Source organism: Aspergillus welwitschiae, assembly GCF_003344945.1.
Source record: "Aspergillus welwitschiae strain CBS 139.54b unplaced genomic scaffold BDQ94scaffold_1, whole genome shotgun sequence".
NCBI lineage: Eukaryota > Fungi > Ascomycota > Eurotiomycetes > Eurotiales > Aspergillaceae > Aspergillus > Aspergillus welwitschiae.
Window position 1 is genome coordinate 1166789 of NW_020798695.1, and position 17268 is coordinate 1184056.

Consider the following 17268-nt stretch of genomic DNA (forward strand, 5'->3'; position numbering starts at 1 on the left):
CTAGTGGGACTCAGGTACACCATGAAAATTGATAGCATGTAGTTCATCAATCCATAGCTTAATAGCCAGAAAAATCATGCAATATCAAAGGCGCCGTGTGCCTCGTGGGTGCCTGTAGAAACGCGAGTGGAGACACACATTCTTTTGTTATGACCCCAACTTCGGTCGGGATGGCCCAATAAAGGCAAGTAAGAGAGCGAATCCACTTGACTAGAGAGGCTGATCCTCGCGCTGATTCGTACTTTGTGCTCTGCCGGACTCTTCAATCTATCCCAATCTGCTCGTCGTCATTGATCGTCCCCGCGGTTCCTTGGTCAACGGGCTTCATCTTTTTCCCACCCTCATCCTGCAGTGTTAGTTATTTGTTAGTACAACGGATTAGTGTTCCTGTCCGTGGCGCTGCGGCGACGAGACCGAACCGCCGTCACGAGCAAAGCCCACAGCCCAAAAAAGCTGTCGTCTGCCAAAGATCGGTTCAACCATTCTTTCTTTCTGACATCCTGACCTCGTTTATTACTTTGATCATTCTTCATTTCCCCTCTTCCTTCTCCTGTCCCGTCCGTCCCTTATTTCCCCATAATTCAGACTCGCCTATCCGAATCTGAAACTCCCGTCAGCGACGGAGCCTCTGCGCTATCGCAGCGACTTGAACGCTCGCCGATTCCCACATTCCCCCAGTCCCTCCTGGCGCAATCTCCAATCTCGATTTCCCCCCCTTAGCCAGGAATTCACAAAGGGGGCTGGTTTATTGGAACGCTTAATTGTCCGAGGCACTATCGGCCATAATGTCCTATAATCGCTTGGGTAGGTTCTTAATCATTTCTCCGCTGCTGGTCTACTTGGGACAGATTGCGCGGCTGTGAGTTGTCGCGCATTCTCTCCCTTCTCCGCATCAATTTCCCTCCTGAAACCCTAGTGTCGGGAGCGAGCCTTACTATACGAGGGAAATTGCTCGTATCTGCATGCGAGGAGCTACAGACATTTTGTGTCTGTTGTGCTGTCATCGTCGCACCGCCATTCCACTCTCAATTGCGCATCCCGCATAAGGCGTGTACACTGACCGTCGAGTGCAGGAGACCCCTACGGGGAGGAAGACAGTCACACCCCCATGATGAATCCTCACCATCTCGATGCTCGATCCCCGTCACCGGGCCGGCCATTAAACGCCTACCAGCTTTCCGATAATCCCTATGCGCCTCGCGAACACCTGGAGATGCCCTCTAGCGATCGGCTGGCAGAACAACCAACGGTACGGATGTTTTCTGGAGTTGTGAATGATGATGATGATGCTGATTTCCATGCTCGTTAACTAGTACTCGGTCGAGAGACTCCCAAACTCTTATGGTCATAACGAAGTCTACGAAGATCACCACCACCCTAATGCCTACCCTGGATACGAATACTCCCTTGACCCAGAAGCGCATCACGACGCTTACTATACCCAACCTTACCAGCCGGCGGTAACGCCGCATGAAGACTATGACTTGGGGCAGTATCCCGAGCATCAGCAATCATATACCGACGATCGGGTCCCTATCCTACAACCAGATAACCCATTTGGGCCGGATCCTTATGCCGATGAGTATGAAGAAGAGCCCACGATCGCACCCACGCCTAGTCCGGCGCCGGTTCGTCGATGGAAGACCGTCAAAGAGGTGCAACTCTTCAACGGTAACCTCGTGCTGGATTGCCCGATTGCGCCCGCTCTGCTCAGCCAGGTCCCTCACGCCGAACCCCCAGGTCGAGATGAGTTCACGCACATGCGTTATTCGGCCGCCACGTGCGATCCAGCCGACTTCTTCGAGGAGCGCTTTACTCTGCGTCAGAAGCTTTTCGCCAAACCTCGGCACACGGAGCTTTTCATCGCGGTCACCATGTACAATGAGGATGATTTCCTCTTCGCTCGGACGATGATCGGTGTATTCAAGAACATTGAGTACATGTGCTCCAGGACATCAAGCAAGACGTGGGGCAAAGATGCCTGGAAGAAGATTGTGGTGTGTGTCATCAGTGACGGTCGTGCGAAGATCAATCCGCGAACGCGCGCTGTCCTTGCTGGTTTGGGATGCTATCAGGATGGAATTGCCAAGCAGCAAGTTAACGGCAAGGATGTCACAGCACACATCTACGAATATACCACGCAGGTGGGTCTAGAGTTGAAGGGAGGCCAGGTTAGCCTCAAGCCTCGGACTGGATGCCCCGTTCAGATGATCTTTTGTCTGAAGGAAAAGAACCAGAAGAAGATCAACTCGCACCGCTGGTTCTTCCAGGCGTTTGGTCGCGTGCTGGATCCCAATATCTGCGTTCTGTTGGACGCGGGTACCCGGCCCGGAAAGGACTCGATCTACCATCTTTGGAAGGCCTTCGATGTTGACCCGATGTGTGGAGGTGCTTGTGGTGAGATCAAGGTCATGTTGTCGCATGGAAAGAAGCTGCTCAACCCGTTGGTTGCCGGGCAGAACTTCGAGTACAAGCTCAGTAACATCCTTGATAAGCCGCTGGAGTCTGCGTTCGGATTCATTTCCGTCCTTCCGGGTGCCTTCTCTGCCTACCGATACGTTGCGCTGCAGAACGACAAGAACGGACAAGGTCCGCTCGAGCGGTATTTCCTGGGAGAGAAGATGCACGGTGCTAATGCTGGTATTTTCACGGCAAATATGTACCTGGCCGAAGATCGTATTCTTTGCTTCGAGATTGTCTCGAAGCGCAACTGCCGCTGGCTGCTGCGATACGTAAAGTCGTCTAACGGCGAGACCGATGTTCCAGACCGGATGGCCGAGTTTATTCTTCAGCGTCGTCGTTGGCTGAACGGCAGTTTCTTCGCTGCTGTCTATGCCATTGCGCACTTCTATCAGATTTGGCGAAGCGACCATAGCTTCATGCGGAAGTTCATGCTGTTCATCGAGTTCATCTATCAGACCATCAACATGCTGTTCGCGTGGTTTGGCATTGTAAGTAGCCCAACCCTCTCAGATGAATCATCACTAACAGGAACAGGGCAATTTCTTCCTGGTTTTTCATATTCTTACGGCGTACCTGGGCGATGACGACCTGCTGGGCACAGTTGGTAAAGTGCTTGGCGTAGTATTCGAATGGCTATACCTCGCGACCTTGGTAACTTGCTTTGTTCTGGCACTCGGTAACCGCCCCGGTGGATCGAACAAATTCTATATGACGATGGTCTATTTCTGGATTGGCATCATGATATACCTGGCATTCGCAGCGGTTTTTGTGACCGTAAAGTCGATCCAATCACAAGTACAGCAGAACGGATTCACCTTCTCGGATCTTTTCACGAACTACCAATTCTTTTCGATTATCGTGTCTCTCGGTTCCACCTACGTGATGTGGTTCCTCGCCTCGTTCATCTTCATGGACCCTTGGCACATGTTTACCTCCGTAAGTATTGCAGCTCTACCAATGTCTATATCTTCTAACCGAAACAGTTCATCCAATACATTCTCCTCACTCCGACCTACATCAACGTGCTCAACATCTACGCCTTCTGTAACACCCACGATATCACATGGGGTACGAAAGGAGACGACAAGGCCGAGAAACTGCCGTCCGCGAACCTCAAGCCCGGCGGCAAGGTGGACGTCAACATTCCCCAGGATGACGGCGATCTGAACGCGCAATACGAAGCCGAGCTGGCCAAATTCGCAAATAAGCCACCTAAGGAGGAGAACATTGTCTCCGAGGAAGACCGCCAGGCCGACTACTACAAGGGATTCCGTAGTGCGGTCGTGCTGGTGTGGGTGTTTTGCAACTTTGCCCTGGCCGCGGTGGTGCTCAGCGCGGCTGGTCTCGAGGAGTTCAGCAGCGACCAGGAAACGACGGAGAACACGCGCGCCACGATCTACATGGCGGTGGTGCTGTGGAGTGTAGCGGGATTGTCACTTTTCAAGTTCTTGGGAGCGATGTGGTTCTTGACTGTGCGGATGGTAAGTTTTCCAGACTCTGAAGATGTGAATCTCGCTAACGAGGGTTTAGTTCCGCGGTGTTTAATCTGGCGTTCTACTAGTCGGCTTAGATGGACAAACAAGACAGACATACAGACAGCATACCGCTGCAGGCTCGGTATGGTATGATGATGACAAGCAATGATGGTTTCATGATACACGGGGCGATGGAATACCCGATTGTTGATATGATAGATAGTTCTTTAGTTTTATGTAACATATGACATATGATGCGAGGATATTGGCACTTACAACGATACAACTACAATAATGTACTCTGTAAGGAAGAGAAGCACATGGAGACAATAGCCTTGAATAGCCTTATTTAAAATTGCCCCTGGCTTATTTGTCAAAATCTAGCAAACATGATATAACAGCAGCATCATTGGTCTAGTGGTAGAATTCATCGTTGCCATCGATGAGGCCCGTGTTCGATTCACGGATGATGCACATCTTTTTGTGTTTTATTTTTTCCTCCCTTCAACTTCAACCAATCAACAACCACACCAACTTGAGATACTACTATACGATAACACCCCTACAAACCCATAAAACACTTTAAGCACTAGGTAAAAAAGAAAAGCTAAGCCATAACACAAAGCGCAATCCCGCCCAACACCAACGCCATCCCCAACCACGTCTCGCGCTCAATCACCTTCCTCTCAACATACCATTCCCCGAGCACCGTGAACAAAAAAGCACTGGAGTTGGCGAGGGGAACGGTCAACGATAACTCTATACATCATCATTAGCATATTCTCACATCCATACCACCCCATATCACCTCAAAAATAAATAGATCTATGGAATAATGTAGAAAACATACCATGCTTCCCCACCAACAAGAAGAACCACACACTCCCCGTTAAATTCACAACGAGGGGGATAGAGTACGCAGGCGTGCGAAGCAAATTCACCACTGTCCAGAATAAAGTAGTGATCTTTTTGCGCAGCCAGGAGGGAGGTTTCTGCTGGTTTTGCTGCATCCATGCTGGTTGTTGCTGCTGCTGTTGCTGCTGTTGTTCTTGGTGGGTGGCTGGGGGAGGATTATCTTCCTCGCTTTCTTCTCCTCCTTCTTCGGGACGTGCTTCATCGGTGTATTCGGGAGTAACAGGTGTCAGAGGGACATTGTCATTACTGTTGATGCTGATGTTGTTGTTGTTGTCGTCCTGTTGCTGGTTTTGCTGTTGGCGGGCTGCAAAGTCCGCGGCTGCGCGCCGGATGAAAGGGGTTGTGAAGCCCCAGGCTACCCCGACTAGAAGGAAGGAGAGAATGTAGTTGATTACGGGGGGGGTGGAGGGGTCTGTTTCTGGGTCCATTTTGGGAGGTTCCTTTTTTATCTTGGGGATGATGAGATGGAATCGGGTTTCGGGGATGAGAGAGATTGGGGTGTGGTTAGGTAAGTTTAAGGAGGTGTGGGGATGATGGTTGATGCATGCATGCGTGCGGCTCGGCGGGAGGCGGGACGGGCAACTGGTGGGTGGAGGTTAGGTTAGTACTTTGGTTGTTCGTTGTTCTGGAACTTTTTTGCTCTGTAGGGTCGAATTGGTAGAAGATGTAATTGAATATTATTGTAGAGGTTTGATTGGTTTGATTTTTTGTTGTGGGAGTCTTCGTCGGATATGCATAGTGGGGATACTGGGTTGTTGTACGGTATCTGGATGAGCGGTTATAAATAATTCACCTTACTACAATACAAGCAACCACATGGAGAAATCTGAGTTCTAAAGGTCATGAATGGGTCTCGCGAAAGGTATACTACCACTGCAAGGACCTGCAGCTTAATGACTGAGTTAGTGTTCGGCCTGAATTGTCCTGAGCGGTAGCAGGCACCTCAACTTTCTTGAATGATCTCTGCAGTGCCCCCACAAGGTTCAGTACTACCCTGAGGATACTACTGCTGTGTGGTGTATCTTCTAAACTACCCTTTTTTCCTAGTAGAAATACTCAATTTACTCATAACGTTTTCATGTTGCCTACATTTATGATAGGATATGAATATAGCTTGTCAGACCTTCTAGACTACACTATTTGCCTAGATATTTGTTTGAAAGACTTGATTTACAGCTGACGGGCCGACAATTAAGACTCTCTCCAAAAACAGCAGTATGAAATAGTAGTAAATTCGTATAAGTTTTGCTTTGCCTATTCATCCCTACCCCCGGCCCCCCTCGAACAAATGAGCTCTTATATGTCAACAATATCATCATAACCCAGAATCAATCTCATATACAAAGCCTTTATTGCTAAAATCATTCCAACCCCGGCAGGTCTGTGATAGGGTGTCAGGAATCGACATATTATCAATTTGCTCAGGGTGCTCCTGTAGAATAATCAGCCATTTTTTCATAATCCGAGATTGCGCGACGCAGGAGACAACGAGAAAGCCAAGTCCTCTAATGTTGTTGGGTTTGGGGGAGTATTAATCTTACCAGGATCAAGATCACAAAGCCCACGCTGGCATGATTGGACATCATTAATGAAACGGGGACCGACGGGGGAATAGCCTGCAGTAGTCAAAAGATGGCTGTCTCTTTATCATCGAAATGGGCTCCTGGCTAGCCATGTTTAGCATCATGTCCGGAACGCTAAGCGTCGCTAGCTAGTCAAACTTGCTAGTAATGCATGGTAAATTAATGGTTGATTGGCTCGATCATTTAAGACATTAGCTGATTGGAACCTAGCTTGGATGAACCAATTAGCGCATCTGGACTAGCCGGATTCTCTTTGTCTATAACCGAGTATAAGGGCTACTATACAAGTTTGACGTGAAAATCAGCACTAATTTAGCGCTTCGTCTTATTGCTCCTCGAGTCCTTGGAACCGTATTGTTACTTGGTGCGGTATGGTGAGCAGAATGTAAAGGCCACATTCCAGAGAGTAGATCCTGGTTATAAGTAATTCCTCATTATGGGTAAATGCGGTATCTTCTTGACTCCTCAATATAGGAGTACTTATCTAGCATTTCCTTGATATGAGAATCTGAACTGAACTCGGCGTCCGAATTTACTGTCCATAACACGGTCTTACCGTAATATTACTATAATATTCCGGTCAAGAAGGGTTCGATGGAGCGGCGATCCAGACCACCCCAGCCCGGGGTAGTAGATCCACAACAGTTCCTTAGTCAAGCTGACATTAGATAGTTGGCTACGCCGCTCGGTCCGAGAGGATGAGGGCCACGCAGAGAGCAGACCCGCCACAGCCGACAAGAAAGCAGGGCAGAGACAGCCGGTGCAGGACCCCGACGAGGCCACGGTGGCGACAAAGGCAAACTAGGCCTTGGGCACAGCCTCAATGATACTATCCCGCAAGCTCACCGTATAGGTGTAGACTTTGTTGATAGACAGCCCAGCCTCTTCTGCCAGACGATACCACTGTTCCTCCGTACGTTCCCGGGCACCTAGGGTAGCCATCATCAACATATCCAATTGCGCCTGCTGCCAGTGAACCCCGGTGTTGGGCAGTACCATCTCGTCAATCAAGAGCAATGAGTCCGGTGCCATGGCCTCGATTGTGTTTTTGATAATCTCTAGGACTTTATGGTCGGGCCAGTCATGGAAGATGTTCCGCAGATAGTAGAATTTGGCACCTGGATTGTATACAGATCAGTCTCAATGAACGTGGAAAGGGGCTCTAACAGAGGGACTGTACCTTTCACAACCTGGGGTGTGAAGAAGTCATACACCTGTTTCTCCACCCCAGGGAACTCAATAGCGTGAGCTAGAGTTTGGGCAAGGTCCTGGACGATCACTCGGCCCTCAAGCTGGGGGTAGCGCTGCTTGAAGCTAATCGCTTGGTGTCCCAAGCCACCTCCAATATCAACGAACAGGGCTCTTTCAGGGCTTAGGCCGGTAGCCTTTTCCAAGACTGGATAGGCGTCCAGAAAAGTAGGCATACCGGCGCGGTTAGCCATCATATGCTCAACAAAATAGCCTAGAGCTTCAGGATTTTGCTGCATATAGATAAAAGCAGGTACATCGGTGTTGAGAGCTTTTTGGAAGGGAGTTTTGACATTGTCCTGAATATCAGGATAATTGTTCTCCTTGAGCCAACTAGGAAGCACTTGAATAATCTGACCGCAGTTGTTCCACCTGACCAGTGTAAAGTTAGGTCTTATTGTACATGATAATGAGGGGTTAGACAATCGACTTACATATGACCAACCGCAGCTTGATGGCCAGACACGGAAAATGTCTTCGAAATACCCGATGCAGTGAAGGTATCTTTAGAGACTTCCTCGACTGCATAATAAGATGCCAAGTAGCGCAAGAGACGAGCTGAAAGGCTTAGTTCAGATCCAGTTTTGAAGAGATATTGAGCAGAGGCTTACCAAGGAAGACCGAATTGGCTCCCGTCTTCTGGCTCAGCTCATCCACAGTAAGGGGACCCTCAAGCAATAGCTCGAAGAGCTTCAGGTCAATGCCAATACGGATGCCGGCCAGTTGCATGTTCTTAACGAAGTAAAATTAGTTTCAGAACTGTATATCTCAACTTGTTGTTGTGATTGTTTGGAATGGGGGAGGGCATTGCGCAGAAAGACGTACGTAGAATGTAAGTCGCTGCACAGTGTCGTCCGGAGTCTCAATTGAGACACTCAGCTTCTGTAGGGCATCCAAGACATCTTTGCGAGTCTTTTCATCACCAGCTTCGACCAGTCTGCGAACTTCTTGGGCAAGAGCTTCCATCTTGGTTCTTTGTCTAGGAGCTTAAGTCCTTGTTTTTCAAGTTCAGGAGAGAGGCTCTTTGAGAGAAAGAGAAAAGTACATCGAGATCGCAATAGAGGCGGATGGAGGGAAGGATTTAAAACTTCAAAGAAAAAGGGAACCGGTAAAAGAAAGAAGCGGATAAAGCCGAAGCGAGCGTTCATTGATCAAGGATCTCAAATGTCTCTATCACACGGCCGTAGAAATAGTCCAGCTAAAATCTGACAAGCAGTTGGACACTAAATTAGTGTAAGTTTCCCCCACCGGAGGTTTGTGATTAACGTAGTGGAAGTATTTGACTGCAATGCGTTGTACCCCTGCGCCACTAACTGTACGACTGATACAACACTATAACGCATGTTACATGGGGGCGTGTGCCTTTTAATCTGAGATGCTTTTGGCTCGGCGCTGCGCCCAAACTACCCCCCACCATCAAGGCAGACAGGCGTCAGTATTAGTCTAGCGATACTGTGTAGGGGCCATATATCAATATCTTCTGTCCGCATCACTTACGTCGATGTCTCATTCTCTAGACTATTATGAATATTTTCGTACATTGCCAGCGTAGTCGGTTCAATCGGCAGCCCAATAATTGCATCCCCATAGGTCTTGGTATATGTAAGTACATCAATTCCAAAACATCAAGAACCATTTAATCTGATCAAGAACAACATTCTCAAAAGCCTCAGAGATCCAGACCTGAATCGTTGGGACTGCCAATACTCTACGGGACCTGCTTGGACACGACTCGTGTTGATTGGCTAATACTGATCTAGTAGCAGTTCATTTAATTCTCAACCAATCAGAAACTATACTCTCATAAGCAACTAAATTTCATACCATGGCACAGTATCCATGATGTAGCCAGGATGCTTTCCAATCAGGGCTTCACTCTCCATCACCGATCACCATATAAGCACTTCCATATAGTCAGGAACATGTTCGAGATATCAGCTGGACAGCAATACGCTAATCTTTGCATAATACCCTGCTCAGCTTCCCAACATGAACCATGCACTAAGCCCTACAGTGACTCCACTCCACTGCACTTAACATATGCAACTTGCAACTCAAAAGATAGCAACTGGGTATCACATTCATATCTGCAATCTATCCTCATATAACGATAACTATATACAACGCAACACAACATTCATCACCACTCCACCCGGTCATCATGCACCAACTGCACATCCCACCGCTCCTCCCCACGCCACACCCTTCCCGGTCGATTCCGCCCCGCCACCGCCGTCCGCAGCGTGGAAATCATTCCCGCCGGACCGCTGGCGAGCACCCGTGTCGGACCATCGACCACCCGGTCCAGAAAATCCTCGACAATATTCTCGAGGTTGGGATGCTTGTGGGCCGCTGCCGCTGTCCCAGTGACTGCAGTGTCTTCAGATGAGAGGGTATACTGCACGGCAACCCCAGAGTCCGATGCACTCGCTCCCGTACAGCAGGGTGATTTCTCGACGTCGGAGACCTCAGGTACTGGCGCTGTCTCCCGCGTCACGAAGATGCGAACTCGAAACATGTTCGGGTGGGTGGATGCCAGGCGCTGCAGGATGTCGAGCTCCGGGGCGATCCATTGCGTGTCAGCCTTGCGGCGGATGATCCAGATGAGCTCGAGGAGCTGCGTCGGTTGGGATTTGGAGGTGGAGGTGTTGCTGAGTAAATGGAGTAGTGGGGGAAGCACGAAGGTGATGCCCGTCCCGCCGGCAATGCAGAGGAGGTTGCTGCTTCCAGCGGTCGTAGTTTCCTCCATGATGGACTGGCCGTAAGGCCCACAGAGAATCACCGGGGTGGTCGGGCCGACGCTCGTCATAGTGGTGGTCTCACCGTCACTCGGTTGAGAATCTTGTGACGAGATGCGTGCGATTTGGGCCAATTCCCGCGTCAGTCCCTTCCGGGCGCGGATGATGTAGGTGTGCGGCTGGCCGGTGGGTAAAGTGTCTGGCACGCTGCAGGGGGTGAGCGGGTGGGCTTGCCACAGACTCAATTGCGGGAAGCAGAGGAAGAAGTGCTGGCCGATGTGCCAAGGGTCGTGATTATGGTGGAAGTCAAGGCGGATGATGTCGCCATCGTCCGGGTTGGGGTGCAACTGGATGGCGGCGTGTGGGATGTGCAACCCCCCAGTGGTGGACGATGTCGTGGTCGGGACGTTCAGATGATGCAGCACGAAGACGCGAATGAGGCGGATCCCTCGGTCCAGGAACCAGACCACCAGCGAGGCCAGCATCCAGCAGTACAGGTGTGACCAGTGCGCCCAGCAGGCCCCGACATAAACCATGGCGACTACGTAGTGGGCCTTGCGGAAGAACTCGTAGCCCGTCAGCTGGATGCCGCGCTTAGTGCTGTGGAAGACTAGGAAGGAGAGCAGGATCATGGCCACGATGCCCCAGATAATGTACGGCTGCGCGATGAAGCTGTTCCATTGCGCGGGCTGCGGCTGGTAGAGCTTCCCCTCAACGATAGTCCAGCCGAGGGTGTGCATGGCCGACTGAATGTAGATTACCCATCCCAGCCAGCGGTGGAGGAAGTTGAAGTGGTGGTAGGGAACGCCCGTGATCAACGAAAGCAATGACTCCCGGCTAGAGAGCAGGATGGACAATGGCGTGAGGGCGAACGCCAGCACGCCGATGCGGTCTGCCCACGGGCCCAGTCCACTGCGTGTGTTGTTGAGCGAACTGCCGCTAATGGGAGTGACCCAGGTCTTGTAGGTGATGCCCACCAGGGTGAAGACCAGCAGATACCCGGAGAGAATCAGGAAGATGAGGACTTGCAGACGTGTGGTATGTCCAAACACCCAGGGCAAGGTTTCCGGGAGCAGATGTCGCCGGACAAGCGCCTGGATTGTCCGCGAAAGACGGTAGGGAGCACTCTGGCGGATGGGCTTGGGCGAGGAGGACCTGGCCACAGATCGATCAAACCGAACGAGGCGTCCTCCCAACGCCCAAAGAAACAATATCCCCGCGATTACCGCCCACAGAATGAAGCTGTAGAGCATGCTGACATCGTGGCCGTGATACACCGCGTCCAAATAGGCGCAGGTACCGGCATCTTTGGTGCAGGGGACCTGGCGGGCAACATACCCCCAGTGGTATTCCAGGGAGGAATCCTGGGAGAAGTCCTGAATATGTCCCATGGTGGAGGAAGTGTAGCGGGGATGGAAATTTGCAGTTGTGCTCGAGCCGGTGGCAGAGGCCATATCTATATCCTCATGATTGGGGGTGGATTCGGCGCGGTGGAGTCGCCAAGGCCAATATCTGCTCATCGCCAAGCATCGTACGTGATAATCTGCTCATTTCACGCCTCGTATAAGTAGACCGTGCGATTCCCCTCTCCATTGGTCCCCCAACCTGCAACACCATCACCGTCACCATCATCATCACCACCACCATGGACATGCACATGTCCAGCAGCTCCAACTCGAGCGCCTGCTCGGTAGCCGTACGTCGCTTCTCACCCTCTGCTTGACACCTGATGACTAATCAGCATGGCAGATGTTATGGAATTGGACCACAATCGATGCCTGTATGAATCCATTTTAGGACTCTGTATAGCTCTTATCCATCTTAACCCTAACAATTGCAGGTTTCCTCTCCTCCACCTGGCACATCAACACGGCGGGCCAATTCGCCGTCTCATGCATCGCAGTCGCCTTCCTCGTCGTTGTGCTCGACTTCCTCCGCCTCCTAAGCAAGCAATACGAGGAGCATCTCCAGCGACAATTCCAGCGCTACGTTGCAGCGCAATCAACGTCGGACCGCATGCAGTTTTTCTGCGGCGACAGCCTGGAGCACGGGCCAACGGTGCTTACCTTCCGAGCCAGTCCCCTGCAGCAGCTGGCGCGGGCGCTACTGCACACGCTGCAGTTCGGGCTCGCCTACATTATCATGCTGATCGCCATGTACTACAATGGGTACATGATCATCTCCATCTTCCTAGGCGCGTTTCTGGGGAAGGTGTTCTGCGACCGGGGCGAGTACCGTGTCGTCGTGGCGCGGCCGGGGGCCAGGACACCGGATGCGACGAAGGCAATGGAGATGGAGCCGGGGAAACAGACAGAAGAGTGGACGACGGGTTGTTGTGGGTAGTTAGGGTATAGTTTATTTCATAGTGTAACGAAGCCCATCTTGTCTTGAGATTCAAATTGTCTCAGATTAATTTAACTGTAAAATTGGAGGGGGCCGTTGAGTGCTTAGTCATGATTGGTGTTGCTGCCTCATTATCATAGCCTTATTGCCTGGAGATGCTTCTTTTGGCAGATCTTGTCAGAGCATGGCTATCTTTTGGACTTGCTAACTTGCTATTCCGAGGTACTTACTCACATCGCCGATGGTTATGGGTACCTTACTACCATCACGACAGCCACAGAAGAAGCTCTCGGTCAATGAAAATTCATTGACCACCTCATATAAGCTTACTGAGTCTGGGGAATGTCCAGATCTTGGTGGGATGTCCGGATCCTGCGCATCTACTAACATTACGTTATGAACTAAGAAAGATACTATACAGAAAATGCCTACCAGAATAGTAAATTTCGAAATGGCAAATACTATTAGCACGAGCGTGGTCGGGCCAAAACAAAGCATGTCTAGAAGATATTGAACTATAAGAAGGCAGATCACCAAGCATCAGTAACAGAAACACAAAACCCCGAAATGAATACCAATGAACTAGAACTTCAGACGGTCCCGCACTTAAAGGCGCGTCTACTCAGTAGGCTGAAGCTCGCTGGTGTAGCAGCTCCTTCAGGCAGGTAATGATCTTGTCCATGGAAACGCTGAGATCGGAGTCACTGGGGCCGGGTTGACTCTTGTAAACCTCGAAAGTGATATTGCGGACCAGTGTTTCAACATCCCGGGCATTTGCCCAAGACCTTGTCCTCTGCAACTGGGCAAACAGGTCCAGCACAGTTGCAAACTTCCCTTCACTAGAGCTAAGTCTTCGATCCACTCTGATCTGGAGCTTCCCTAGCTGCATTTCAAGATATTCAACACAGTGAGCTGGGCTCATCGAGGGAAAGACAATATCAGTCGGAAACCGAGACCGTAACCCCGTGTTAATATGAAGTAGCCTATCCATCTCATCAGAGTAGCCAGCAAGGACAATCACCAGCTTGCGAGCGTAGCGTGGCTTTGTCATACAGTCGACCAACTCTCCAACAGCTTCGCTAGCAAAGCTCGAGCAGTTTCCAGTGGACTCTCCCGCCAGCCGATAAGCTTCGTCGATGAATAGTACCTTTCCCAGAGCCCGTTCCAGAAGTTTGACCACCTTGGGTCCTGTCTGCCCTACATACTCGCCTATCATGTCTGTCGCAGAGCAATCAATGACTTCGGACGTTGAAAGAAACCCCGTTTCGTAAAATATGTCGCCAAGAATGCGAGCCGTAGTAGTTTTCCCGGTCCCTGGTGGGCCCTTGAAGACATATGCGAAAGGGATATATGGACGCGGATCTACCCCCTGCAATCGCATCCCGGCCGCTACCTTTTGATAGTTCCTGAAAAGGGAGATGATACTGTCCATACCGATCATCGACGAGAGGAGTGATTCACATGCCTTGCTATTCCTGAAGGCCCTATCATACTCAGGATCGAAATCGACGGCCTCAATCTTTCTTCCGTTCCGGTCCGTGACACCCCTTAGTCGCTTGTTAAAGGCCGCTTTCGCTTTACCAAGCAGATTCTCGACATCACCTCCATTCCCGAAATTGGGCCGGTCTCGAGCCTGCGCAAGGACTTCTAGGGCAACTTCTCTGGCATGATCAGTAGCCTCGATTCCATCACGCGACATCTTCAGGTCAAGGATCATGGCGAGCTGATCAATGGTATAGTCTTGAAAGTGAAAAGCCTCCTCTAGTGGAAATCGACGTCGTAGACCAGGGTTGCTGTTGTTGAAGAACTCCTTCATCAAGTCCGGATACCCGATAAGGATAATACAACGGTCATCCCCCGGTCTATTCGAAATGTTTGTGACTAGCGTATCCACAACAGCGAGCCGGAACGAATCTGAGGAATTAGCTCCATGCCCTGTTCCCTGATAAAGCATATGCGCATCATCGATGATGAGGACCTTGCCCTCAGTAGCACGGAGTATTTCCTTGGTGTTTGCTTCTGAGTCGCCGATATATTGTCCGATGAAATCAGATGGACTTTTCACCACAACCTCGTCACCAGAGAGGAGACCAAGTTCGGCAATAATCTGCCCATATAGCTTGGCAGCCGTCGTCTTGCCAGTACCTGGAGGACCCAGAAACACCTTGTTCAAAGGCATATCAACTGGAGGTAGGTCGTAAATTTCACGGTGATAATTGGTGTTTGCTCTATGCACAAGTTCATCGACCATCTCTTTGACCTCTTGAAGCCCGATCATACTTTGCAGTTGCTTCCAGGCCTTGCTGTCTTTCCACCTGTTCCCTGGTTCTGGCCCGAGAAGGTCGAATTTTGTCAGAAAGTTATAGTTGGGGGCTTTCCCACGCTTGGCAGCCGTATCTCCTATTGACTGGCGGAGCCGCAAAGCTTGACGATTCATCACCTGTTCCAAAGCAGCGCGCAGAGCAAGCATATTACTGAAGTCTTTTTCTGATCGCATACGACAGATCCGACGGGTAACGATCTTGAGATATGGTCCATCCCAACCTCCGTCAACGTGCAATTTAGTCTTCTTTAGTATGCGAATCAATAGGCGATGGATCTCTTCATCAGAATAGTCCTCGAGGGCCAGCTTTAGGGTAAACAGGCGAGACGCTCCAGTGTCACAGAAGCCTTTGTGCGGTCCTATAAGGATCACGGCAATATCTCCAATGTAATTCTGCATGAAGGTGAAGAACACGTCAGTTGCTCTTGAATTTGTTGTAAGCTGGTCGGCCCGGTGAATGAACATGACCTGGAGAGTATCAGTACTCGAAGGATATGTTTTAGAAAACAGAAACACTGAACATACACCATGTTCTGGGCACCAACGGGTAAGACTAGAGCATTCTAGACGCCACCCTAAATACGGACTTTCATTTCGCACCACAAGGTCAAAACAAGCAAGAAACTCTGCATACAGCTTGGCCACAATTGTTTTTCCTATATTCTTCAGGCAAAGTTCTCACAGGTGGATGAGGAAGACTGACCAGTTCCTATATTTCCAGTGATAATTATACCATAATGGACTTTCTTAAAGTCTTCACCCCGCGATTTACCAGCCTCGATCCTGGCTTTGATGGCCAAAAATTGCGCCTTGACACTCTCCTGACCAATAAGGCACATGACGCGGTCCATCAACCTTTCTAGCCTCTTTTCATTCTTGGAGGGCTGCGGCCTGGCTGGTAGCCTTTTCTGTCTAAGCCATTCCAAGCGGGATGGCGAGTCATCGTCCATGTCGTACACGTTGGCTTGAAGGTCTTCAATGGCTTGGTCATCAAACTTCAGGTCCATATCACTCCTATCAGCATTGTCTTTGTCTTCTGGTAGATACGTCCATGTTTTGAGAAAGTGGTCGCTATCTGTGCTAGAGACAGATTTGGTGTCTTCGTCATCTTCATCGCGCTGGTTGTTGTCTTCTTCACCGTAATTTCCGTCATTCCGATTGTCGTTACTTTCATCGTCACTGTTGCCTTGACTACTATTATCACGGTTTTCTTCAGCTTTGTCATAATCGACTTGGTCGCCATCCGTTTTGTCGCCAGATTCCTCGTCGATCTTGGGGATTTGGTCGTAATATTGGCCGTCGACTTGGATGTCGACGACTTTGTTGTCTTCAAGTTTGTGTGTTTCGCCATCTTCTCCGTCTGCATTGACCCTCTGCTCTTCGCTATCAGATAAATTCACCTCTTTCACCTCTTCGTTCAGTCCTTCGTAATTAGCACTCGAATTGCTTTGGTTGACGTCTTTCTTCTCGCTGGGCAAACTTGGTGCTGTTGGTCCACCCTCATCAACGTGTGTTTCAACAGCTTCGTCATTATCTGGTTGACTTCCTTCTTTTGCTGTATTGTCCGTCTCCTCGTTTGCAAAATCGCCGCATGATGCCGTGTCTTTCGTACTGGTATTTTCTTCCGACGACTGTTCCTGGGGGTTGTCTGGCACAGTGCCCTCAAGATCTTTGTGCTCAGTACAATCAAGCGAAGAAAATGCCTCGTCTAGAACGGTGTTATCAAGGTGCTGCCATTCATCAGAACTAGAATCCGCTCCCGTTGTCTTTGGTTGGTTTCCTCCAGCATTTTGTTGGCTGTCGCATTCTTCCTTGCTTGTAGGGATCGGTTCCTCGATGGTGGTCTCCACGTCAATGTCCTCATCTGATGGACCTTGTTGTTCTCCCATTTTGCCGTCAGCTATCTAAATCCCGCAGGTAAATAAATAGATGAAAGGCCTGATGAACAAACATACTTTCCAACGAGGACGTTGGAAATACTTATAGGACGGGTCAACATTCATCAAGGCCTATATTTCTGTTTCTTTGAGAAGATGAATAGAAAAGCCTCGTTACTTGTTGGGTAGGCAACGACGCTGTAGCCTTGAGTGATTCAGTGAGAGCCGTCACCTCACGGCGCATATGTAATTAAACTGAGATCATCTCATAACCTGCATGATTGGTGCACTCTCAGAGCTATT

General features: G+C 49.9%; 6 protein-coding genes and 1 non-coding gene across 7 annotated transcripts; 3 read left to right on the plus strand and 4 right to left on the minus strand.

Moving 5' to 3' along the window:
* The first annotated feature begins 202 nt into the window (after nucleotides 1-202).
* chsA (chitin synthase class I) lies at nucleotides 203-4262 on the plus strand. Its single transcript, XM_026764191.1, has 6 exons — nucleotides 203-804; nucleotides 1074-1249; nucleotides 1314-2951; nucleotides 2998-3399; nucleotides 3447-3944; nucleotides 3994-4262. The coding sequence occupies exons 1-6, from the start codon at nucleotides 786-788 to the stop codon at nucleotides 4006-4008; spliced, it is 2748 nt and encodes a 915-aa protein (XP_026632429.1). The 5' UTR covers nucleotides 203-785; the 3' UTR covers nucleotides 4009-4262.
* Nucleotides 4263-4338: 76 nt separating this feature from the next.
* Nucleotides 4339-5466, minus strand: BDQ94DRAFT_5294 (uncharacterized protein). The gene is made up of 2 exons (XM_026775983.1): nucleotides 4789-5466; nucleotides 4339-4697 (listed from the first exon to the last, which is right to left on the minus strand). The coding sequence occupies exons 1-2, from the start codon at nucleotides 5279-5281 to the stop codon at nucleotides 4546-4548; spliced, it is 645 nt and encodes a 214-aa protein (XP_026632430.1). The 5' UTR covers nucleotides 5282-5466; the 3' UTR covers nucleotides 4339-4545.
* Nucleotides 4342-4412, plus strand: BDQ94DRAFT_t4. The gene has a single exon. It is a non-coding gene; the product is annotated as a tRNA-Gly (tRNA).
* Nucleotides 5467-7237: 1771 nt separating the features above from the next.
* BDQ94DRAFT_156161 (S-adenosyl-L-methionine-dependent methyltransferase) lies at nucleotides 7238-8650 on the minus strand (the record flags this gene model as incomplete). The annotated part of the gene is made up of 5 exons (XM_026768591.1): nucleotides 7238-7554; nucleotides 7617-8056; nucleotides 8119-8242; nucleotides 8296-8416; nucleotides 8510-8650. 5 exons carry the CDS (start codon nucleotides 8648-8650, stop codon nucleotides 7238-7240), a joined length of 1143 nt encoding a protein of 380 aa, XP_026632431.1.
* Nucleotides 8651-9824: 1174 nt separating this feature from the next.
* On the minus strand, nucleotides 9825-11942 carry BDQ94DRAFT_176926 (ferric reductase family protein; the record flags this gene model as incomplete). The annotated part of the gene is made up of 1 exon (XM_026772782.1): nucleotides 9825-11942. The coding sequence occupies one exon, from the start codon at nucleotides 11940-11942 to the stop codon at nucleotides 9825-9827; it is 2118 nt and encodes a 705-aa protein (XP_026632432.1).
* BDQ94DRAFT_5303 (copper transporter family protein) lies at nucleotides 11918-12821 on the plus strand. Its single transcript, XM_026775984.1, has 3 exons — nucleotides 11918-12118; nucleotides 12172-12202; nucleotides 12263-12821. The coding sequence occupies exons 1-3, from the start codon at nucleotides 12068-12070 to the stop codon at nucleotides 12763-12765; spliced, it is 585 nt and encodes a 194-aa protein (XP_026632433.1). The 5' UTR covers nucleotides 11918-12067; the 3' UTR covers nucleotides 12766-12821.
* A 566-nt stretch (nucleotides 12822-13387) lies between these two features.
* On the minus strand, nucleotides 13388-16977 carry BDQ94DRAFT_156163 (P-loop containing nucleoside triphosphate hydrolase protein; the record flags this gene model as incomplete). Its single annotated transcript, XM_026768592.1, has 3 exons — nucleotides 13388-15556; nucleotides 15614-15744; nucleotides 15792-16977. 3 exons carry the CDS (start codon nucleotides 16975-16977, stop codon nucleotides 13388-13390), a joined length of 3486 nt encoding a protein of 1161 aa, XP_026632434.1.
* Between the last annotated feature and the right edge of the window lie 291 nt (nucleotides 16978-17268).

What these genes read in the sequence shown, in the direction of transcription:
- chsA (XM_026764191.1), top strand. An exon ending in GGCTGGCAGAACAACCAACG is followed by an intron (nt 1,250 to 1,313) that starts GTACGGATGTTT and finishes CTCGTTAACTAG; the next exon opens with TACTCGGTCGAGAGACTCCC. An exon ending in TGTTCGCGTGGTTTGGCATT is followed by an intron (nt 2,952 to 2,997) that starts GTAAGTAGCCCA and finishes TAACAGGAACAG; the next exon opens with GGCAATTTCTTCCTGGTTTT.
- BDQ94DRAFT_5294 (XM_026775983.1), bottom strand. Translation starts at nt 5,281, where the DNA reads ATGGACCCAGAAACAGACCCCTCCACCCCCCCCGTAATCAACTACATT. An exon ending in CTTGTTGGTGGGGAAGCATG is followed by an intron (nt 4,698 to 4,788) that starts GTATGTTTTCTA and finishes GATGATGTATAG; the next exon opens with AGTTATCGTTGACCGTTCCC.
- BDQ94DRAFT_5303 (XM_026775984.1), top strand. Translation starts at nt 12,068, where the DNA reads ATGGACATGCACATGTCCAGCAGCTCCAACTCGAGCGCCTGCTCGGTA. An exon ending in CGAGCGCCTGCTCGGTAGCC is followed by an intron (nt 12,119 to 12,171) that starts GTACGTCGCTTC and finishes TCAGCATGGCAG; the next exon opens with ATGTTATGGAATTGGACCAC. An exon ending in TTGGACCACAATCGATGCCT is followed by an intron (nt 12,203 to 12,262) that starts GTATGAATCCAT and finishes TAACAATTGCAG; the next exon opens with GTTTCCTCTCCTCCACCTGG.